Source organism: Zalophus californianus, chromosome 12, assembly GCF_009762305.2.
Source record: "Zalophus californianus isolate mZalCal1 chromosome 12, mZalCal1.pri.v2, whole genome shotgun sequence".
In the NCBI taxonomy this organism is placed as follows: Eukaryota; Metazoa; Chordata; class Mammalia; order Carnivora; family Otariidae; genus Zalophus; species Zalophus californianus.
In genome coordinates, this window is record NC_045606.1 from 105,744,020 (window position 1) to 105,765,626 (window position 21,607).

At 54.5% G+C, this 21,607-nt stretch overlaps 1 protein-coding gene across 4 annotated transcripts in view; it reads right to left on the minus strand.

Moving 5' to 3' along the window:
- PTPRN2 (protein tyrosine phosphatase receptor type N2) overlaps nucleotides 1-21,607 on the minus strand; it is an 809,200-nt gene that overhangs the window by 41,265 nt on the left and 746,328 nt on the right. For all 4 annotated transcript variants that reach the window (XM_035723337.1, XM_027574319.2, XM_035723336.1 and 1 more), the window contains 2 exons: nucleotides 8,146-8,219; nucleotides 1,019-1,096 (listed from right to left, as the gene is read on the minus strand). In XM_035723337.1, the coding sequence (XP_035579230.1) occupies nucleotides 1,019-1,096; nucleotides 8,146-8,219 (152 nt within the window). The remainder of the gene's footprint in view (nucleotides 1-1,018; nucleotides 1,097-8,145; nucleotides 8,220-21,607) is intronic.

Consider the following 21,607-nt stretch of genomic DNA (forward strand, 5'->3'; position numbering starts at 1 on the left):
CAGGTACGTTAATCACAGGAGCGCTAGCCCATTGCCTACAAAGCCTTCCTGTCCCGGGACACCTGCCACCATTTGGAGGGACACTAGTGGGTCCTGAGAAGTGTGACCAAGGCTGTGATCTTGCACTTGGTCATTTTTCTCACATTGCTTCATTTAAAGATGGCTTCTTCCATTCCATGAACGTCAGACCTCCAGACACTCTGGAGAGCAACCTAGGGAACCCGCGTGGCCCCGTCTGTACGCATGGCCACGTTGCTGGGGGTGGGTGGCTTGCCGTCCTAACAGGCGCTCCGTCCACCCGCGAGCCCCCGCGCTGGTTGCTCTCTAACCTCTGTCCTCCACGGGCTCTGCCTGTCAAAGTCCCCCTGCCAGGGCTTGGGGACAGTGGTGTGCCTGATGCAGGGGGGAGTTCATGTGACTGTGCCACCTTCCGAAGCCCCTTCCCACTTAGCTCTGTGGCATGGCTGAGGCCTAAGGAGGATGCAGGGGAAGAAGGGGAGGCCCCTCGCTCTCCTGTTCTGCCCCTTGTGGCTTGTGCTCACACTGGCGCTCAGCGGCTGAGCCTCGGTCTGGGCGCCTGGGGCTATGCTGGACAAAGCAGACTAGCCTGGCCCTTAAAATGCATTACAGAGGATCTACAAGGAGGAGAAACTATAATTTGAGCACCATTTTTTACTTTCATAGGGAGAGAATAATAGATAAGGATTTGAACAGAATGTAATAAACACTTATTAATTTCATTTCTTTGTACTTCATGAAATAAAATTGTAAAGTGGTTAAAAAAGTAAGGGTCTTTAAAGCATTCAATCTCTCGAAGGGAATTTTCATACTCAAGTTTTGAAAAACAAAAGATAATAAAAAACATCAAAGGACCCATATAAATTCTGAAATCAAGTAACATTTGACGAGCAACACCTATAAACAAGTTCAAATTTACTGAATCGAATCCAAGGCATCACCCACTATTAATTTATCAAGATCTTATTTTCAGAAAAAATTTTAACTCAAGCAGACTCACCTGCCAGAAGTCGGCCACGGTGGCAGGCAGCGGTCCCTGGGTGGCGATGTAGGCGGGATTCCTAGGGTCGTGATCCATCTGCAGAGACAAGATTATAGTAACAAAGATTATTAGCTAAGAGCAAGGAAATAACCAGGAAAGAGAACCCTGGCCAAAGAGGAGGTGAAGGCGGCATATCCCGCGCTGAATGCCAGCCACAGGGACACACGGGGTCGTACAAGTGGGAGAAGCAGGCTGGTCTTCCTTGCTGTCCCTCCTGATTCCAACAGTGCTTGGCTTTCAGCAGAGCCCCTGTGGCCCTGTGCCTGGAGCCTGGCTGATGCTGGAATGCTTCACGCCTGATATCACAGTAACAGGGACAGCACGAGCCACAGTGGAGACCCGTACCCCAGAGACCAGATGCCAAGAAATAAACAGGCTGGGCAAAGACAGGGTGGTGGGGGCACAAGGTGGGGTGCCAACATGGCGGTGTCTCCACGGATGCCAGCAGTTGTGCCACGGGCCAGCATGCGTGGCCTCCACCCCGGCCACGGGACTCCCCGCAGGCCACGTGCCAGCATGCGTGGCCTCCACCCCGGCTACGGGACTCCCCCCAGGCCACCTGCCAGCATGCATGGCCTCCACCCCACCCACGGGACTCCCCCGAGGCCACAGGCCACCCCCCAGGCCACCTGCCAGCGTGCGTGGCCTCCACCCCAGGCCACAGGTCTCCCCCGAGGCCACGGGCCTCCCCCAGGCCACCTGCCAGCATGCATGGCCTCCACCCCAGCCACGGGACTCCCCCGAGGCCAAAGGACTCCCCCCAGGCCATCTGCCAGCATGCGTGGCCTCCACCCCAGCCACGGGACTCCCCCGAGGCCACGCGCCTCCCCCCACGTCACCTGCCAGCATGCATGGCCTCCACCCCAGACACGGGACTTCCCCGAGGCCACGGGCCTCCCCCCAGGGCATCTGCCAGCATGCGTGGCCTCCACCCCAGCCACAGGCCTCCCCCCAGGCCACCTGCCAGCATGCGTGGCCTCCATCCCAGGCCACGGGCCTCCCCCAGGCCACCAGCCAGCATGCATGGCCTCCACCCCAGCCATAAGCCTCGACCCTGGCCACCTGCCAGGGTGAGCTGCCTGCACACCCACCATAGGCCACGTGCAGGGTTCCAATCAACAAGCGCTTTGTGAGAACTGCAGATGTGGGCCTGGGAGAGGTGAAACCAGGGGGCCAGGCCCATGAGCCACCCTTCAGGATCCTGGAAGAATGAATGAACAAGTGCATCCTGCCTCCCCTAAGAGTTAGCTCCTCTCACGTGGGGGCTTGTTCCTGTTACCCGGGAAGGGGCGCTGGCACCCCGGGTCATGCCAGGGGTCTGCGAGCATGATGTGCAGGCCCTCCCCAGGAGACAGGCCCAGGCTTCCAGCAGCTCGTTTCCAATTCTAGTCCTATGGCGCCAGGCAAGGGGCTGAAGACGGACAAACAGTAGAATTCAGTTATGGGTTTTCTGGCTGGTTGGTTTGTCCAAGCCTGCTGGCCTCAACAGAGGGGTCTGGCTTAAAATACCTTCATTATGACATTTAATTCAAAGACGTCTAAGCAGGAAAAAGAAGGGAGAAAGGGACCCAGGCAACAAAGCCTAGAGAAGGAAATTGGGTGGAAATGCCGTGGACAGCCCCTTCCCCTCACGGGACTTCCCTGCGTGCTGTGCACCCTGGACTGGACTGCCGAGACCACCCCAGGGGGACGGGCAGGGCCTCGTGCTAGAGCCTCACCTTGGCGCTCGCCTGTCACACGTACTCAGTCCCTGAATCTCTCCCATCTGGCGCTAGAATCTATTACTCTTTTGATACCAGGGTTTGACAAAAGATTTAAAATGTTCTGTGTTTAAAGACAGTTGTTCAGAATACATTTCCCAATGCAGTGAGAAAGGAGGTTTCAACCACACATGGTTCTATGGCAGCACATGAAGATGTCGGCTGTCCACCCCAGAGCCACCCTAATACGCAGCCCCGCGCTGGGTTTGAAGGACAGCCCACGTGAGGCACGGTCTCCGGAGCACGGATTTAGTGATCCTTGCAGAGATGATGGTTGTCAGCATAAAAGGGTGCGTGACGCACTTATAATTACGTGCACCGCAGAAGAGCAGATGTAAATCATTCCCACAGAACAACAGTGGAATGCCGGCTGGGGTGGGGGGCAGGAGGAGGATGCTTTTTCTGCCTCCAATTTAGTGATTCCCAATTAAAACCGGACCTCGTTGTCAAATTCACCACAGCACACACAATATAGGTAAAATTACGTTACTCTTGCTGAAAGCCCCAATTAAGATGTTTCGGTGGAAAAGCTTAGCAGAAATAAGGAGTTTTGATTTTTCAAAATATGCATTTGTTGGAGGTGACTGCTATTTACAAAAACGCCATCCCTTTCTAGCAAACAATTCTGAATAAAAAGTAAAACCCTACCTCCTTTTCAAATGTGGTTTTTTGACCAAAGCAATTTAGAGAGCACCAAATTTAAAAACCGTTAGTGTGTTCAAACTAGCACACTTAGTGGCTTTCAAACTGAGAAATCTGTGATTAAAAGTAAAAACCTGAACAGGGCTTCAGGAGGGTAAACAAGGCAACCTACTGTGGTTGGTCTCGGTGGTCCGCTGTGGCCCGCTCCAGCCCAGGCAGGAGAGGGTGTGGACAAGGCCCACTACTCTCCCAGCCCCCTCGATGGTGGCCACGTGGCGGCCACCTGGGAGGCAGTAGATAGCATAATGACCACAGAGTGGCGAAATGTGTCATCCGTTTAACAATAATTCAAAGACAATTAGAATTATTTCATTCTGTGCACATTTTGTTGAACAGAAAATAATTCTGGGCAGAAGCACTTTGTATGTGTCTCACGGTTTTGTGCAATCTTTAACCGAAAAAGAGTAAAGCAAATATTTAACTAAATGAACAGAAGCTTTATATTTAAGATTTCCAGTGCAGGAGAAGTGTAATCAGAGGCAATCAAGTTTCTACTAACAGCACTTTTCCACCAGGAACTCTGGCCCACAGGCCCCTGGTGGACGTGGGTGTGCGTCTTCCTCTACCGCCCAGGGCGTGAGCATGGCGTGAGCACAGCGTCTGCAGCCTCCTGTGATCTGAGCTGCCGCTCCCCCACCGCTCACCACTCTCCTGTTCTTTGTGGAGTGCTCTTTACTTGTTCACAAACACAGGCTCTGGGGCGGTGGAGGAAGTCAGCTCCTGGGTCTGGGCCTCGGTCAGTGTCTGAGATTGGGGTGGGCTGCGCACATGACCTCCACGTGCCCGTCAGCTCTGGGATTCCACGTGCGTATACGTGCGGACTCCTCTATGCGTGCCTGTGGGAGTGTGTTGGCCATAACCCTGAGGCTATCAGTCAAAGCCCGTGCGGTTCACGCCATGCCCTCAGGTGGCCTTCTCCCTTGTGTGCTGCGTAAAGCAGAAGGGCCCCAACCATCAAACAGGACTTACTCCCAGTGACTGCCTAGCAAGCGAGGGCCATGGGGTGCCGGGTCCCAAGTACAACTAACACTACCATTTTGCTTTCACTAGGTCATTTTTTCCCCCCCGAAAACTGTGTTGAGTCCACTATGCACGTGGTTGGCAGGGTACGGGAAAGGTGTGTTCCTACAAATTTCTAAATGCACAGGCTCCACAGAGCAAACCTAGCCATCTGCTGTAAGCTGGGCAATGCCAATTATTAAATGGGTGTGAGTGGTTTTCAGAAACTCTAACGTGCATTAAAAACTCAGCAATAATTTCCCCAGTACTACGAGCAAAAGAGATGTTTAAACTCAAGTATTTGGCGTGTCAAGACCAGGGACCCACGTCCTGAAGCCTTGAAGAGCTCGAGGGTGGGGCCGGCAGGCTGCCTGCTGCGGTCCGGCCCGACTGCCTGGTCTTGACCATGACCTGGGGAGGGGTGCGGGGCCAGGCCTCTCACTCTGAAGTCTCAGAGAGTAAACATGCACGTTTTCCTTCTCTATTCCTATCTGCCTGCCCCTGCATCTATTTTTTCCCCTAACATTTAGAGCAAATTTCACAGAATGTTTTCTTCAAAACAAGCGAATATCAAGTCAGAGTTTTCAAGTCAATTTTCTAGACAGTCTTCATATGGGAATTTACTGAGAAACGGTAGCTTCCGTAATTGATGTGAGAGAGGCTGACTTAGCTGAAGCTATTTTCATATTTTCTTCTTCTGAGTTAAGGTTTAAGTAAATTATAAAATATAATATACACACATAGATGCTTGCTTGTAAATATTTTCTGAGAACCCGAGAGTTGGCTCCCATATTTGGCCAATTTCTTATGATATTCAGGACATCTGACTGGTCACCCGATTTCCTGAGGAGTCCAGGTGCACCACTCACATTAGTTAAATGCGTTCTGAATTAAAACGTTAAACAATTTCTTGTCCCTCAGTAAACAGTGGAATGAAGAGTAAGTTTAGTTTCAAGCATTGGGAATTTCGGACCCGTCCCTGGTAAAGACATGTGTGTGCTGTTTCGAGCACACCGTGTGTTAGGCGTGTTAACGACACGCCTCAGTCTGCATCCCTGGGAAGAGCTGGGCTGCACTCCTGGGTGGAGACCACAGGCTGCCCCTCACACACGCTGGGCGGGAGCACGGAATTCCCGTTTACTTTCATGACCTCTGCTCTCAAAGCAAAGATTGCACATTATTTACTACCGGATGACTTCCCTGGGATTTAATGAGGACTAAGTACAAATATGACAGATGTAATTATCATAGTTTTATTCTGCACAGCCAGGGTCTTCTTGGGCTGTAATTGTTAGTTTTTCATTCAAGTGCTGCTAGGAAGCTCATTATCACTGTCCCTTCAGTCATTTCAGAAAGAAGAGATACCACGGCTCATTCTTAGAACCCAAATGAGAAGAGGAGAATTGTGGCGTGAAATGAAGGGGAAACATAAAAGATGCCTTAAATCCCTCCCTCCCCTGGCATCGCCTCCTGACCCGAGCCCCAGCCCAGCGGGGTTGGGGCTGGGGGTGCCGCCTGCGCTCCCCGCCGTGGAGGCGTGGCCGGATGGTGGGAGGCGCGGGAGCAGCTCAGGTGCCCCACCTCTGGGGCCCGTGGGAGCGCCAGCGTCGCTGGGTGGACTTCTGCACTGACATTTCACTTCAGCCAGAGACCACCAGCAGTGGGAAGTTGGAACCCACGAAATGAGGGGGAGTTGGGCACACCCCAACGGTGGACGCTCACTTTTAGGCTTGAAAATAACTGCTCTGCTTCTCTTCCTGGCCCTGTCCCATGGTTCATGCCCGGGACAAGGAGCCCAGCAGGAGGACACGGCTCTCCAGGCAGATCTGAGCTGCCGGCACCGTGGCCCACCGCGGGGGACACGTCCAGGCCCCTACCGCCCCCCCTTCACCAGAACCCATGCTCTACCCACAGAAGGGGAGGCTGTACACCCACGAGGCTTTGGCTTGATTCTAAATCAGAATTGACAGACAATACTAAGCCCAGCAGGGCACTTACTGAGAAAGACAGAATGGCCCCAGATGAGAACCCGGAGAACACAGATGGGGCCAGTCCTTGAGGTCTACCTGTGCTGGCAGTAATGGAGCCACCCCTTAACAGTAACTGCAGGAGCCAAGGTCTGGGCTCAGGGGGTGTAGACGGAGCAGCCGACCAGCTCTTAACCCGCTTTCTCGCGGTGAGGTGGCTACACTGTCCTCCCGCTGTGCACCGTGAGGGCCAGGACACAGGCTCTGGCCCACGGCACACTGCACTCCCAAGAATAAGCTTGATATGCCAGGCACCCCGGAAACAGAACCAGCAGCTACGAGAACGTTCTAGCAGCAGCTCCTGCCGCTTGAAATCCGACAGTGAACCTTCTCAAGGGAGCCTGCTGCAGCCGGAATGCAAGGGGTCGTCAGGACGCCACGGGGTGCGTCCCGAATCCAGAGACGACCCACGGCCTCAGCAGCCACCCACAGATCACTGGCAAGCTCCCTGAGCTGGAATCCTACACGCCCTGCTCTGCTCCATGCAAATCTGAGATTTTAGTCAGATATCCTGACGCTTCCCTGATGACCAACGTTGACGCACACAGTTCACGGGGGGAGGGGGAGGTGGGGCCACACCCAACCTCCCGCAGGAATCCCCACCGGCTCCCAAACTCTCCGCCATCAACCACACTGCTTAAAACTCTCATTCCGCGGACACTCGTTTTACTTGCTTCCCACTTAACGATCATTCTAACTTCATTCTGGAAAAGCCAGGCTGAGCATGGCTTAGTCTGACCTCTGACTCGTCACCCTCCGGCGTTCTGACTCCCTCGCCTGCCCGCTCTCCCATGGGGTTCACCGCCAGCCGTGGGCTGCAGGGGATTCTCTGGAAGCCGGAGGGCTGCGGGTCACGGGGGTCCCCCCCAGGGCTTTTGTTCTCAGGAAGCCCGGCCCCGGGAGGCACAGCCCTGCGCATGGCTCTCTGCTTGTCTTGAGGGGAAGGTCTGCCCTGGAAACACCCCCGGGGACCAGCCTGCACGCACATCTGCCTCGGTGCCCTCCATCTTTTTAACAAGGGCAGGATTGGGGTCCAATTGTTTCCATTTCCCCTGAACAAATTAGGAACAAGTGGGTCTAGAAAGGAGGAACTCCACCAACCACAGATTTTCCTGAAAGTTATGGGTTCCAGTCAGTAAACCAGTGGCCGCTCTTGCTGGGCCCCTCAAGCCAGTGGACCCAGGACTGCTCCCGCCTGGTGAGGACCCAGCCCAGGCCAGCTGGTTGAGATGAGTCACCTGGTTAGGACTAATGACCTGGCTGAGACTAGTTGCCTGACTAATACTAATTACCTGGTTCACTAGTCATTTGGTTGAGACTAGTCGCCTGGTTGAAACTAACTACCTAGTTGGCTAGTCACCCAGTGGAGACCAGTCGCCTGGTTGAGACGAACTATCTAGTTGGCTAGTCACCCGGTTGAGACAAAATACCTAGTTGGCTAGTCACCCAGTTGAGGTTAACCACCCGGTCGAGACCAGCTGCCCGGGGGAGACAAACTACCTAGTTGGTGAGCCGCCCAGTCGAGACCAGCCGCCCGGTCAAGACCACGCGGGCTCGCGGCCGAGGACGGGCGGGGGCCCCGCCAGGATGTACTCACGATGGGGCTGGCATTGATGTAGTCCGAGTTGCTGTGACTGTTCTCGGATTTCAGCAGGATCCTGGAGTGATCGTCTGCAAGCAGAGGCATAAAGTTAGATCCGCACACAGGCCTGTGTCCCCAGGGGCTACACAGGGAACAGCAGGTGCCGAATGCCCTTCGAGGGCTGCCCGCGGCCATGCTGCTGTCCCTCCTTGGGGCTCTGCGGAGGTCAGTTCATGTCACTTCCCCCTCCGTCCTCCATTCACGCTCCTTCGGCGGCAGGGCAGAGAAGCAGGGAGTGTGGGCAAATGACACTAGGTTTCCCGTGGCAGAACTGCGCTATTCTAAGGTCTTTCTTAGAGTCAAAATACCAGGGTCAGGTGTCCCTCTGCAGGATCTTCTTTGGGGTTTCCTTTCAGCTAGTGGACATATATGGCCGCATATAACAGATACGTATCTATGTGAATATTCAGATATCAGGCAACTATTTTTTTTATTTTTTTAAACTTTTTTTTAGATTTATTTATTTATTTGAGAGAGAGAATGAGAGAGAGAGAGCGCATGACAGGGGGGAGGGTCAGAGGGAGAAGCAGACTCCCCGCTGAGCGGGGAGCCCGATGTGGGACTCGATCCCGGGACTCCAGGATCATGACCTGAGCCGAAGGCAGTCGCTTAACCGACTGAGCCACCCAGGCGCCCTCAGGCAACTCTTTTTATACACAATTTTGTGGTCTGGAAATGGTTCAGTTCTGGAGATAATAGGACTTTTCTTTTAAATGGAGAGTAGAAGAAAAAGAAAACGTGGCCGAAGAAGGAAGAGGCATTGTGCAGGGGGGAGGCCTCAAACATGCACCAGGACTTGATGGATGTGGAAACCAGACGCATCTGTGGGGATTAGCGCCATGGGATTGTCAACGCTTAGTGTGCTTGATCCACGAGTTATTCTTGATTCTGGTTCTGGAATAACCACCCTCTTGTGTACAGTGACATCCCTCTGCCTGTCTTCGGGAACTTTCCAAGCTGGCCCTTGGAGGGACGTGGGGGAGGGAGTGCGGGGAGTGGGGCGGTGCCAGTTCCGACGACAGGTTACAGGCTCAGGGGAGGGACGCCCACGACAGTCCCTCCTTCCTCCCGCCTTCCCTGGGTGGGCAGCCACCTTCTCTGTCCTCTGCGAGGCGCAGCAGGGAACTGAAAGCCACCAAACATGGCAGCGTGCTCAACCCTGTTATCTTTGCTCCAGTTGATGCCTCTGGGTGCCACACACAACACCTATTTCTTTTCTTCTGAGAATCTGAAGACAAGCTGGCTGGAGCCTTGGAAGCCAGGGACGTGGGGGGCTGTAAATGTTTCACCCCGGCCCCTCATCCCAGCAGAGCATCCAATTCCAGGCTCCCAAACTTGAAAACAGCTCAGGCACTGGGGGCAGGAAAGCCTGGGGACTGTGCCATGGTTTGTGTTTCTTTCATTTCTCTAGGAGATTTTACTTAAATTTTTTTAAAGATTTTATTTATTTATTTGACAGAGAGAGACACAGCGAGAGCGGGAACACAAGCAGGGGGAGTGGGAGAGGGAGAAGCAGGCTTCCCGCGGAGCAGGGAGCCCGACGCGGGGCTCGATCCCAGGACCCTGGGATCATGACCTGAGCCGAAGGCAGACGCTTAACCATCTGAGCCACCCAGGTGCCCCTACTTAATTTTTTTTTTTTGACAACACCTCTGGGGCTTGGGAAACTTGGTGAGTCTACTGGACTGGACATCATCCCATCAGTCTTATTGAGGTATTGACGTTAGCTTTTTTCCAGTAGAGATAAGAGAGATGAGAAATATCGAGAGATAAGGAAGAGCCCATACGTTGCATGATATGCTTACATACGCATATGTCATCTGCACCCAAAGGTAGTGGAAATGCTCAGAAAGCATTTATGATGGTAGCAGCTGAGGCATCCTCCTATGGCGTGAATAATGATACAAAAATCCCATGTGCTCAATGGTGTTGAGTTCCTGAACAAATATATTCTTGAGACAGTGAAAATTGGCAGTGGCAGGGAATTGAAATAAAATATACCAGAAAAATTGGTCAACTCTGACATCCTAACACGCTACAAACATTACTGTACAGAAGAAACTCAGGCGCCTGACTCCGTGCTGCTCCCACCTCCCTCGAAGCTGTGACCTGTACCTTGGAAACTTCTGCTCAGCCCTGCATGTAGGCACGCTAGTCACTGAAGGAATTTTGCTGACAGCTGAGACTCAGGCAAACCGCCCCTACCCGAGACCCACGTTTCCCCAAGGAGATACGGAAGTATGTACAGAAGTTGCTATGTCCAAGATTTATAGGACCATTGTGGGATTCCTATTCACACAGATCAGGCAACCAAGGACAAAGAAGTTTCACCGTCCTTCCCAGAGCCTTTTTGGCTCCTGGATGTCTATAGTCATCAGTCACCTTTGGACTCCAGCTCCCTCCCCTTCGCCTTCTTTCTCTCTCTCTTTTTTTAAAATTTAAATTCAATTAGCCAACATATAGTACGTCATTAGTTTCAGATGTAGTGTTCAATGATTTCATCAGTTGCATATAACACCCAGTGCTCATCACATCACGTGCCCTCCTTAAAGCCCATCACCCAGTTACCCCATCGCCCCCACGTCCCCTCCCACAACCCTCAGTTTGTTTCCTATGATTAAGAGTCTCTCATGCTTTGTCTCCCTTGCTGATTTCTTCCCATTCAGTTTTCCCTCCCTTCCCCTATGATCCTCTTTGCTATTCCTTATGTTCCACATATGAGTGAAACCATTTGATAATTGTCTTTCTCTGATAGACTTATTTCGCTCAGCATAATCCCCTCCAGTTCCATCCATGTCAATGTAAATGGTAGGTATTCATCCTTTCTGATGGCTGAGTGATATTCCATTGTATATACGGACCACATCTTCTTTACCCATTCATCTGTTGAAGGGCATCTCGGCTCTTTCCACAGTTTGGTTATTGCAGACATTGCTGCTATGAACATTGGGGGACAGGTGCTCCTTCTTTTCACTACATCTGTATCTTTGGGGCAAATACCCAGTGGTGCAATTGCTGGGTGGTAGGGTAGCTCTATTTTTAACGTCTTGAGGAAACTCCATACTGTTTTCCAGAGTGGCTGTGCCAGCTTGCATTCCCTTCTCTCAACATAAAAGAAGCCTGCATTTGTGCGAGGCCAGTCGATTCTTTAGGACGACAGGCTGCCATCTTGGTCTGTTGGCTTTCTGGATAAAGTTGCTTTCCTTACTCCAACACCATGCCTATTGACTTACTGGCCTGTTGTGCAGCGAGCAGAAAGAGCTCAGACCTGGTTATACTACCCCCAAATGAAGTTCGAGAAGCCCAGTTCCACAGCAGGGTGCCTCATGAACACATCAAGCTGGAGGCTGTGATGTGTTGCTCAGAAGCAGGCGCCTTTTCTGAAGGACACACCAGGTCTACTGTTGCAGTCTACACAGAATTCTGGAATAAAAAACCAGAGCTTCTGGCTGCTTCTAGAGGGTTCCAGAGGGCCTCCCAGGGGCCCTGCCCCATTAGAAATATGTTCACCACAGCCAACTTCAGGCACTGTTGAGAGTGGCAATGGGGACCCCCCCTGACTGTCAAGAGAAATTTGTACAAAGAGCAGGTGAAGGGATGGGAGGGGTCCGGGGAGGAAGAGCTGCAGCCGCCAATCTCTGGCCTCAGAGGGCATGCTGTGAAGGCACCACACGTCACCCAGCTGGACAGGGGCAGGCTTGGGGACTGCTGGGCACCCTTCACCTCCAAGGGGACGGCACTGCCCTGCCCTGCGAGCAACCAGCCCAGTGAACAAGCACCAGCTGGATTTTCGAGTCAGAAAATTAAGAAAACAGTTCACAAATGTGAGAGTCTTGGTGAAATAAAAATGCAATCTGGCATTTTTGTTCGGCACTCAGAGCTTGGCACTCTGATGGCTGAGGGGACAATCTGTTTGGAGCCTGTGCCCGGTGGTGAGGACAGACTGCGCTCTGTCAGGCTCCCCATGAAGCGCTGTTTCCACCATGCTCACTTCCTGCAGGCCACCCTTTTAAAGCCACCATTGAGTCTGGGACAAGGGCTTCAAAAGCTTCAGAGTTCTGCTGCCTTCCCATCACATACTTGATTTTGCAGCAACACGCTGATTTCAAAATTAACAGTGAACTTGTTTTGTTTTTAATATTGTGCCATCTGAAACACTTAGAGCCACCCCGGAAGGGTTGGAGCACAGTGCGGGGACACGTCACAGGGATGGCTCAGGGGGTATTTCGATGGGTTGGGCAAATCTCAACTATCTTGTGGTTCACTTTTCCTGTTCATCTTTTTAAAACAGCTGATATGGGAGCCAGTGAGCTGCCATCAAGCTGAGTCTGGCTGCCTTTATTCTTTGTGTGGCCTGGCGGCATGACAGATTCACTGGAGGTCACTTGAGCAAGCTGGAGGTGAGCCCAGGGCGGACTCATGAGCAAACCCTCCTCTCCCTCGCCTGTGCTGCACTGACTGAGCATGGCCAGTGTGAACACACACACCTGCCTGGAGCAGACACAATGGCCCCAACCACGCAGCAAGGATTTGTAGCCACCTGGGTGTTTGCCCTTCAGTTGAGAAGGGCGTGTGTCCTTTAGGGTCTTCGAGACCTCACTCGGGAGCCAGGAGATGGAAACTCAGTGTCTTCCTGTCTGTATTTGACCCTAAGATGGAGTTATTTTCTCTCATGAGATCCACAACAGTGAGCTTTATCAGGGAGTGGAGGAGAAAGACACCTGCCAAGAAGAAACTTGTTGAATTATGCTGCTGTGTGGGGCACGTTCCTTCTTTCAACTCCTTGTTCAAAAGTGATGTTCCAAGCTTCTCCAGCATTCTCTCTGCTCCAAGAGTAGTTTTACACATATTGCCTTTCTTCTTCTGGGAACACGGTGCCATAGGTAGAATGGGGTCTGTGTCCCCATTTTAGATTGAAACGATTTTCATAAATGCCAAAAGTTCTAGAATTTCTTCTGGATTATTAGTGGGACAAAGAGCACGTGAAGACAGCCCAGGGTACGGCTGGAGGGCTGTGGCTGACCCACGAGTGGGCACGGCCCGTTCTTGCCATCGTCTAGAACACGGCCGCACAAACTGTTTAAGGACGGGGCACGGAGCCTTCCTTTGCCTCTAACCTGCCTTGTGACACCAAGGGTAGTGTTTCTTTAGGCATCCTGGTTATGTCATTCGTGCCAAGTGAATTGATAAATGTGGGCCAGTGATCTTCACGGCACCAGCAGATGAATTCCTGGATGTTGAATGCCTTTGGATCAGGTGTGTGTGGGGGTTGCTGGTTGACCACACGAAGGAATTCTTCACCCGAGCGCTCTGCCAATGTCCTCATGGGGCCTCCCAGTGGTCACTGCTTTCTCTCGTGCTGGCTGGATGCCATTTCCTTTACTTTGACGGTGTGGCTGGTGGAAATGCAGAGTGTGTCTGGTGACCCACCAGCATTTTGTGCCGTGGAGTTGGGGCTCCGAGTCTTTAATGGAGACCGGTCACCTGGAGAAGCTCGTGGCGTCAGTGGCCACTAGTTTCTTCTCCGATTTCATGGGTCTGTGGATGGTTTAGTGCACTGGGAGCACACAGCCTGCAGCTCGCTGCCAGCGGTCTCCCAGCTGTTAAAGCTGGCCCAAGGATCCCAGCCAGTTACATGCGGGAATGTCTTTACTGATTTGGACTCGGCATCGTTGAGCAAAGCTATACATTTCTATATGTTTGTTTGAAGACTGAGTAGCTACACAGACAGCATGCTTCTTTGCAGATCCGGGAAGGTGAAGACCACAGTGAGGTTAGGAAACATATTTGCTCTGAACGGTAAGTCCTTTCTAGAAAGGCCGGCTCAAGCTTCTTCCTGTGGCCTCCCCTTTCTCAGTCAGGAAGTGGGTGTTCTGCTCTTAGGTAAGTGTGCTGGAAACTCTTAGCTCAAATTCTAAAGATCATCAAACCTCCCAGAAAAAAAGCATTGGGGTTCTACTCAGTGCCTCTTTGGATCAGCACACAGTGCTGCGTTTGGGTGGTCTGGGTGGTGAGGTCCCAGATTCACAGCACCCTCCTGTGTCCAGAGCTGGTGAGAGAATGCGACCTGTTCTGTCACCCGCCCATCACCCAGCACAGAGGCTCACGTCGGCCTCTGGCCCCAGATGCAGCAGAAGGAGGTCTCGGAGTCCCAAGACGGCCTGGTCTCCTATCTTGTGGCTTCAATAGTTTCACCCACATCTCAGCAGAGCTCTCAAAAAGAAATCCCCAAATAGGACCGGCAGCTTGTTCCACAGGTGAATGACAGTGTGGAGGAGGACGAGGGCTGGACTCAGCGGGACACCCACGCCGGGGGCAGTTCTGACCACGTGTGGACCTCACCCACCGCAGCGCAGCTCTGGGGAAAAGGCACACCTGGGCACAGCCTGTGTGTGGAGCACACGTAGGAACTGACTCTGGTGGTTTCCGGTCTGTGGCCTGGCACTGCCTGCCGAGGCCCCGTGGGGTCAAGCATTGACCTGTGTAACCCTTGTCTGCAGGACAAAGATGTGCTGGCATCCCTACCCCCAGGACCTCAGACATGACCCCTGTGAGGGTGTCTGGTGTCCCTGTGGGGAGAGGCAGATGCGGAAGGAAGACGATGTGTGTGCACGCTGAGCAGAGAGCCTGGAGCAGGTGCTCCCTCAGAGCCTCCGACATCCCGCCTCCAGGACTGAGAATTAACTCCTGTTGTTTCCACTGTGGCCTGTGGTCTTGCGGCGCCCCGGGCCCACACACCCGGAGTTGGGTCTCCGTCCCGCTCCGGCTTCCTCATGACTGGCTGGCCTTCCCCTTGCCAGGATCGTCCTGCTTCCCTGACCAGTTTCCCCGTCTCTTCCACAAGAGATGAGCCCGGACAAGCAAGAAGGGTGCCACCAGCGGTAAAGAATCAGGATCCTCTGAGAGCGCTCAGCAAACACATGTGGGGCCACGGCCGTGACCTCGGGCCGGAAGGGAGGAGCGGGCCCGGGCACTACGGGAACCGTGGGCGGCCCATGGCGGTGGGTGGAGGGAGCACTCCTCCCATGCTGGTGTTGGGGCCGTGCACGCAGAGCACGCACGGAGGGCGCCGCATCCGACCGGGAGGGCAAAGCTGAGTGAGGCGGCGTGGCGGGCGTCTTGCGGGAATGGTGCTGCACGCGCAGTGGTGACGCGAGCACAGCCACGCCGCCTGTGTAATTCTGCTGAGACCTGCAGCCAACGCACACAGATGTCACCTCTACTCGTGTGAGGAACCACGGCCCACCCGTGGCTGAGACGAGGAAATGCATGAGACGCAGGTGGCCGAGTATGCAGCTCCTGCAGCCTCTGGGGGGTGGGCAGTCATACACGTTCAAACAAAGTAGATAGAACTGTGTTTCACTGAGAACACAGGCTGCCCCCAGAAACAATCCCACCTGCATCTGTGCCGATCGGGGGGACTAGAGCCCGTGTCGGGGGTGGACGGTGGGCATAAGCTGTCGTCTTCAAGGGATAGTTGTGACATCTGAAGGGGACCCAGGAGGACACAGTGTCCCCTGACCCTTTGTAATGCCATCTGAGACAACATTATTCCCCCCAGGCCTTGCCAACTAGGATGCTTCTGGAAAAGTGAAAGAAGAAAGCTCGGCAGGAAACTTGCTGATTAACGTAACAGAGGTGGGGAGGGACGCCCAAATACCCCACAGAACAAGCCCTTCCCACAGGAGAAGGGGTGTGCCCTGGGGACGGAGGGACACGGAACAGATGCGGGAGCAGCTTCTGGCTTCCTCCGTCCCTGCGACTGAGCCAGAGCAGCCAGCACCCCCCGCCCATAGGAGCACAGTGGCTGTGGTGGGCCCAGCACCGCCAGGGAGGGTGAGCTGCTGGAAAGCAGGCAGATGTCAGGGCAGGTCCACGAGACCCACCCGTGGACCCGGGTGTCTGGGTGGATGAAGGGGATGTGGAAGCACCCACTGGGGAGATGGGGTGCCTTCCACATCCCAAGGGACTGGCCCAGGAGCTCCCTGTGGGCCCGAGCTCGGCCAATACTGCGGCAGATGGCCTCTCCCACAGGCACATAGGTATCCCCCAATTTGGTGATGCCCGAGACCCTGGAGAAGCCAGGCCATCGTCTGGGCCAACAGACGCTGCGAGGATGGTGTGGCCACTTCTTCATCTCCATCGCGAGACCCTCACAGAAATATGGTTCCACGGTCCCCTCGTGACAGCTGCGGCTACCATGGCCGTGTGAGAAGGGCGTGGTGGGCGGAGGCATGGACAGGGCAGGTCCCCCATGGCTGCAGTAAGGAGAGCCATGCCTCGTGGCCACAGATACCCCACACTCGCGAATTACACGTCTGCAGCCGGGAAGTCTGACATGAGTCTTCATCAAGCTGTGGGTAGGCTGGTTCTGAGGGTCCAGGGAAAATGCACCTCCGTGCCTCCTCACGCTGAGATGCGCCCACGTTCTCGGCTCAAAGCCCCTCCCCTCAGCCTCCTGCCTCCACGCACCCCTGCTCCGACAGTTCTGCAGAACCGCCTTAAGTCAGTGTCTGCTGATCTGCAAACCCTCCTTCCATCTGCCACGTAAATCCCCCTCCTGCAAGGTGACTGGTCACAGATGCCGGCAGTTGGGATGTGGGCATCTTGGGGCCATGGATCTCTGCCACACTTGGCAAAGTGACAGAGTAGAATCCGTCAGAGACTCAAGGCCTTTCTGGAAAGCAATGGGCTCTGCGCTCCCAGGTTCCCACTGCCTGTGATGGACCACGTGGCCAGGTGGGTGGTGCTCGCCTCGCCCATTTCAGAAGGCACTACGTGGGCAAGGTCAGCATCCCTGCAGAAGGAAGGCTGCCATCCGCTGGACGTCTTCCGGGAGGCCTCACTGCTAGGAGTGTGAGCTCTCCAGACAATTGGGAATGAAGTGGACAAGGAGACGAGGTGGGAAGACGTGGAGGAGTGGGGGTAGGAAGGAGGGAAGCACGGGGCTAGGAATGGGAGGGCAGCTTCCAGTCCCAGTTTCCTGAGATCCTGGAAGTCCACAGGCAAGGGTTGCTACTCACCTGCACTGACTTCTAATAGGGAAGAATTTGCTGAATTCATGGTAACCTTGAGAGCAATGCGGTCAACTATTTTAAAGTGTTAGGTTGCCAAGAAAGACAACCCTGGCTGGACAGTTAATATGGAAGCAGATGAGAGAACTTTGTTCCAGAAGCTCTAGAAGGGAGCCCAGCCCCAGAGAGACGGGAAACCTTCAGCATCGGGGCCCCGGGGGCACAACTGCAAATATCCCAAGTAAGGAAAGGAGCGACAGGTGTCCAGAGAAGCAGGGCAGGCAGGATCTCGAAGGCCACGTGTGGTCGTGCATCCAAGGACCGGGTCGAGCGAGGGCGCAGACCTCACAGGGAAAGCTGTCAGGAAGGCTGACGCCCTCAGTGGGTTGATGACGGAAAACAGGAAGGGGATGATGACTGAGAGTCTCTTTAGCTGTGTTTGTTTAAACCTAAAGATCTCACCAGGTACGAAACCTCGATCTGGTGCAGAAGAAGCCATTTTAACAGGTGATTTAGAGAAAATGTATTTGATTGCAGCTCTGCCTGGACCATCTCTTTCCAAACCAGGAGGCGCAGAGAAGAGACGGGGGGTTGATGGATGGTGGGCGGATGCCACTCCCCACCGGCCCGGCGAGTGAGCTCAGGCGTTTACGAGTCCTCCACAGAAGCACGCTCGTGGCTCACATTCACAGTGGCCACATGGAGACGCGGAGACTGGCACAGCCACTCTCAATCCCATGGTGCCCCTGGGCCCCTGACCAGAATGGGGGCGGCGGGGGCAGGGGACAGCCGGCCTGCAAGCCAGCGGGTGGACTTCCCGAAGACCTGTTGGGACCGTTTGCAAAACCAGAATGGGAACGTGGTCAGTAGGAGAGCAGTTTCATTAGGAACGAGTCATGTCAGAAAACAAAAGGGGGTTGTTTTCAAAAGACCACAGAGATGGAACCTCCAACCTGCCATGACGATCCTTGATTACATCACAGTAAACACACCGCCGTCCGGACGTGCCTGGAATGCCTGGAAACGCTGAAGATGGACCGGAATGAGATGCTCGTTTTCCAGTTGTAACAACAGGGCTGTAGTAACGTAGGAGAACATGACATCCTTATTTTTAGGAGGCACAAGCTAAAGTATTTATGTAGATGTCATGATGCCTAAAACTCACTTTGAAGGAGTTCAGCCAGAAAATGAGTAAAGCACACACACGTGTCAAGCAAAATCGGCCCCGTACTGACCGGCAGCTGTGGGATCTGGGTGGTGGGTGTGTGGGTCACCATCCAGTTATCATTTCTACCTGAGCGCTTTAAAACTTTTGCAATAAAATGTGTGGAGGAAAACCCTGCCACGCTGGTGACGCTCCTTTGCGAGGGCTCCTGGGCTGGCCCACGCGGGAGTCCTTCCTGGTCGGATTGCGCTGCTGGGCAGTCCTCTGTGGGGCCAGGAGGGAAGCCTGGGGCCCCCTGCTTCCCCTCCTTTGGCTCTGGCTCTTCTACCGGGAACAGGGAACACAGGACCCGCACCTCTCGGGGTTCACGTCTGCAGCATCTGCCCCCGTGTCTGATGCAAGCCCTCCGTGAGCATCTCGACGATCCCGGGGCCGCACAGCAGGGCTGGAGGCGAAGCCTTGGCTCACTACCGGCCACCGAATGCCCCTTCACAGACCTGTGTCCGCGTGAGGGGGCCTGGGTAGGGCAGTGCCCCGTGCTGACCCTGTTGGATGTGTTTTTACAGGTGAAGACACGTAAATCATGTTTGTCGAAGTGCAGATCCAGAAAGCTGACAGAGGGGAGGCAGTGCGTGGAACCAGGAATCAAACTTTTGCTGGTGGTGAGCAAGGATCCGCTGACAGAGATGAGGGCAAAGCGCCTCTAACCTCAGGAAGGACAGGCGGGGACGCGGGCATCCGGGGCCACAGAAAACACGAGCCGACCTCGTGGCTTGTGATGTGTGGACAGCGCGGTGGGTGTGGACAGGTCAGGGACGAGCCCCCCACTCCTGGCGAGGTCAGTCTGTTCGCTGCACCGGGCAGGGAGTGCTGCTGCAGACTGGAGGCAGCCGCCGCACCGGGGCTTACGAGCCTGCGGTCTGGCTCCGAGGGAAGCAGTGTAGGGAATATAAAATCTGAGCTGTGACAGGTTAAGTTGTGCTGACGGTCACTGCAGCTCCCAGCCCGGGTCCTGGAGGCGCGGACAAGCTGCTGGTGGGGGACGTGCCATTGCGGGCACGTTATCTCTGCCACGTCAACAAACCAAAGCCTGCCCCACTCCGAAGGGAGAGATTCTGCTGGGTCTGAGACAGGAACTTGTGTGGCCCTGTAACTTCCTTGTCGAGGGGACACCTGTGTGCAGAGCCTCGCACACAAGAGGGAAGGAATCCTGCTTGCTTATCAGATTTGGGAGGCGTACCCATGACCGATCACGACAGGTAAACCAGGGCAGGTCTGGGTCACTCACACTAACTCAGAATATCCCTCTGTGGGGATTCCGCTTAGAGTTTAGAAAAACAAATGTAAACCAAAGGTTTGTTTGGAAAGAAATTATTTCCTGTGTGTTTTAAGGAAAGCAATGCTCAGCCCAAGGACTGCTGTACTGTGTGAATTTGGGATATTCCTTTCTGTGGAAGTTTGAAATTTTTGTGCATTTTTCCAACATGGAAAATCCCAGGCAAGTGCACAAGCCTGTAGGGGCGGTGTGCCCCCAGCAGAGGGTAAGGGTTTATGCCCCAGCGCCCTCGTCTGTCAAGTGCAGGGGTGACTCCTGCAGGGACTCGAGGTGACAGGCCTTGTGCGGGGCACCCGGGGCTGGGGTTCACACATGGCCGAGCCCGGCGCCGCCCCAGTGCCCTGACCTCTGCGGACGGCCAGACGGGGTCAGCCGTCCTCCCCAGGGCTGCCGGGCTGGCTGGGGTCCCTTTAGCAACAAAGCCAAACTGTGAGCACGCTGCTACGTGCTTCCCCTCTGTCTCTCCACGTCTGCATCCTGAGCTGTTCGCTTTCTGGTTTCACTTCTAAGTAGTTTTTTGTCTCCATCTAATTCTCGGTCTTGTTTTTGTAACACAGAATAAAACACATTTTTTGTTTTGTTTTGTTTTGTTTAAAACGGTGCACCAAAACAGCATCATTCTCCTGTTCTTAATTTAAAGAGCAGATGAGCAGAATACTGCGTAATTCTTTTTAAAAGTACAAATACATTTAGAAAGCATATTAGATTCTTTAAACTTCTGAAATAACATGGCTACACCCGGCCCAGCGTCAGTTAATCTCCTCATAAATTCTCCTTTGATGGATACATTGGAAGTAGCTGTGGGACCGCCAGGCTGTCGGGGAGAGGCTGATGTCCCGGCCACTTCTCAATCTCCTGCACGACCTGCCAGCCTAAGCTCCAGGAGGCGGGAGAGATGTCTCAGACGGGCCCCGGATGCAGGAAGATGCGAAGGAGGGTGGAAGGCGCGGGGGTGTGTGCAGGTCATGCCCTGGGCCTGGGAAGCTGCAGAAGTCCAACTGGTGGACCCCGAAGACGCCGACTGGCCCTCGATGGGGAAGTCAGGCAGTCGCTTCTGCCCCTGGGGTGGAGGAACCGTTGAAGAAGGGCTTCCTTGAAGGGACAGGTGTGGAGGCAGGAGGACGGGAGGCCCAACCGCGGGGGTCCCGCCTGGGGTATCTAAGAACCCGTCAAATCGGCAACCTGGGAGCTTGGTGGAAGGGACGGGGAGGGTGCTGGGGAAAGCCAGCTCCGCTCCCACCCGCCAGCGTGGACGCCGGGAGGGGTGCGTTCTGCACTGACAGCCCCGGCCACCAGCTCACGGGGCCCACACTGGCCTGCAGAGGCCAGAGGCGCGGGAAACCCACCCTCAACACCTTGCCGTCCCACCATGGGGCCGATTCTGTGCCACGAAGAGCGTGAGCACCTGGCCACAGGAAGCAGGGTTTCTGAAAGAGGAGGTAGGTATCTTCCGTGCAGTCTGGCAAGACCGACCGAGACATCAGCTTCTCTCCACGCCACCCCCTGCATCCTGCTCGGGAAGGGGTGCAGGCTGAGATCCGATGGTAAGACTCCCCTGACAAGCGAAGGCGGCCAGTATCGGGGAGACAGGGCGATTGCTACGGGTCATCCACGAAAATGCTTCTGGGCCAACCCTGGCCTCCGTGGCCCGCACAGCTGCCCCTTCATGACCCCGGGACAGGGAGGAGCCCGGCCAGGCTGCTGGAGACTGGCCACCTATCCCCAGCGCCACGGGAAGAAGGAAGAGGCTCTGGTCAAAGGGCAGGTGTCGGGGCTCCCACGGCCTTGGGACCGGGTGCCCCACCGTCACGAAGGTCCTGTGGGCACAGGGACTCCATGGGCCACCTGCCGCAGTCTGGGCTTTCACTGTGGGAGGGGTGTTGGAGGAAGAGGCTGTGAGTT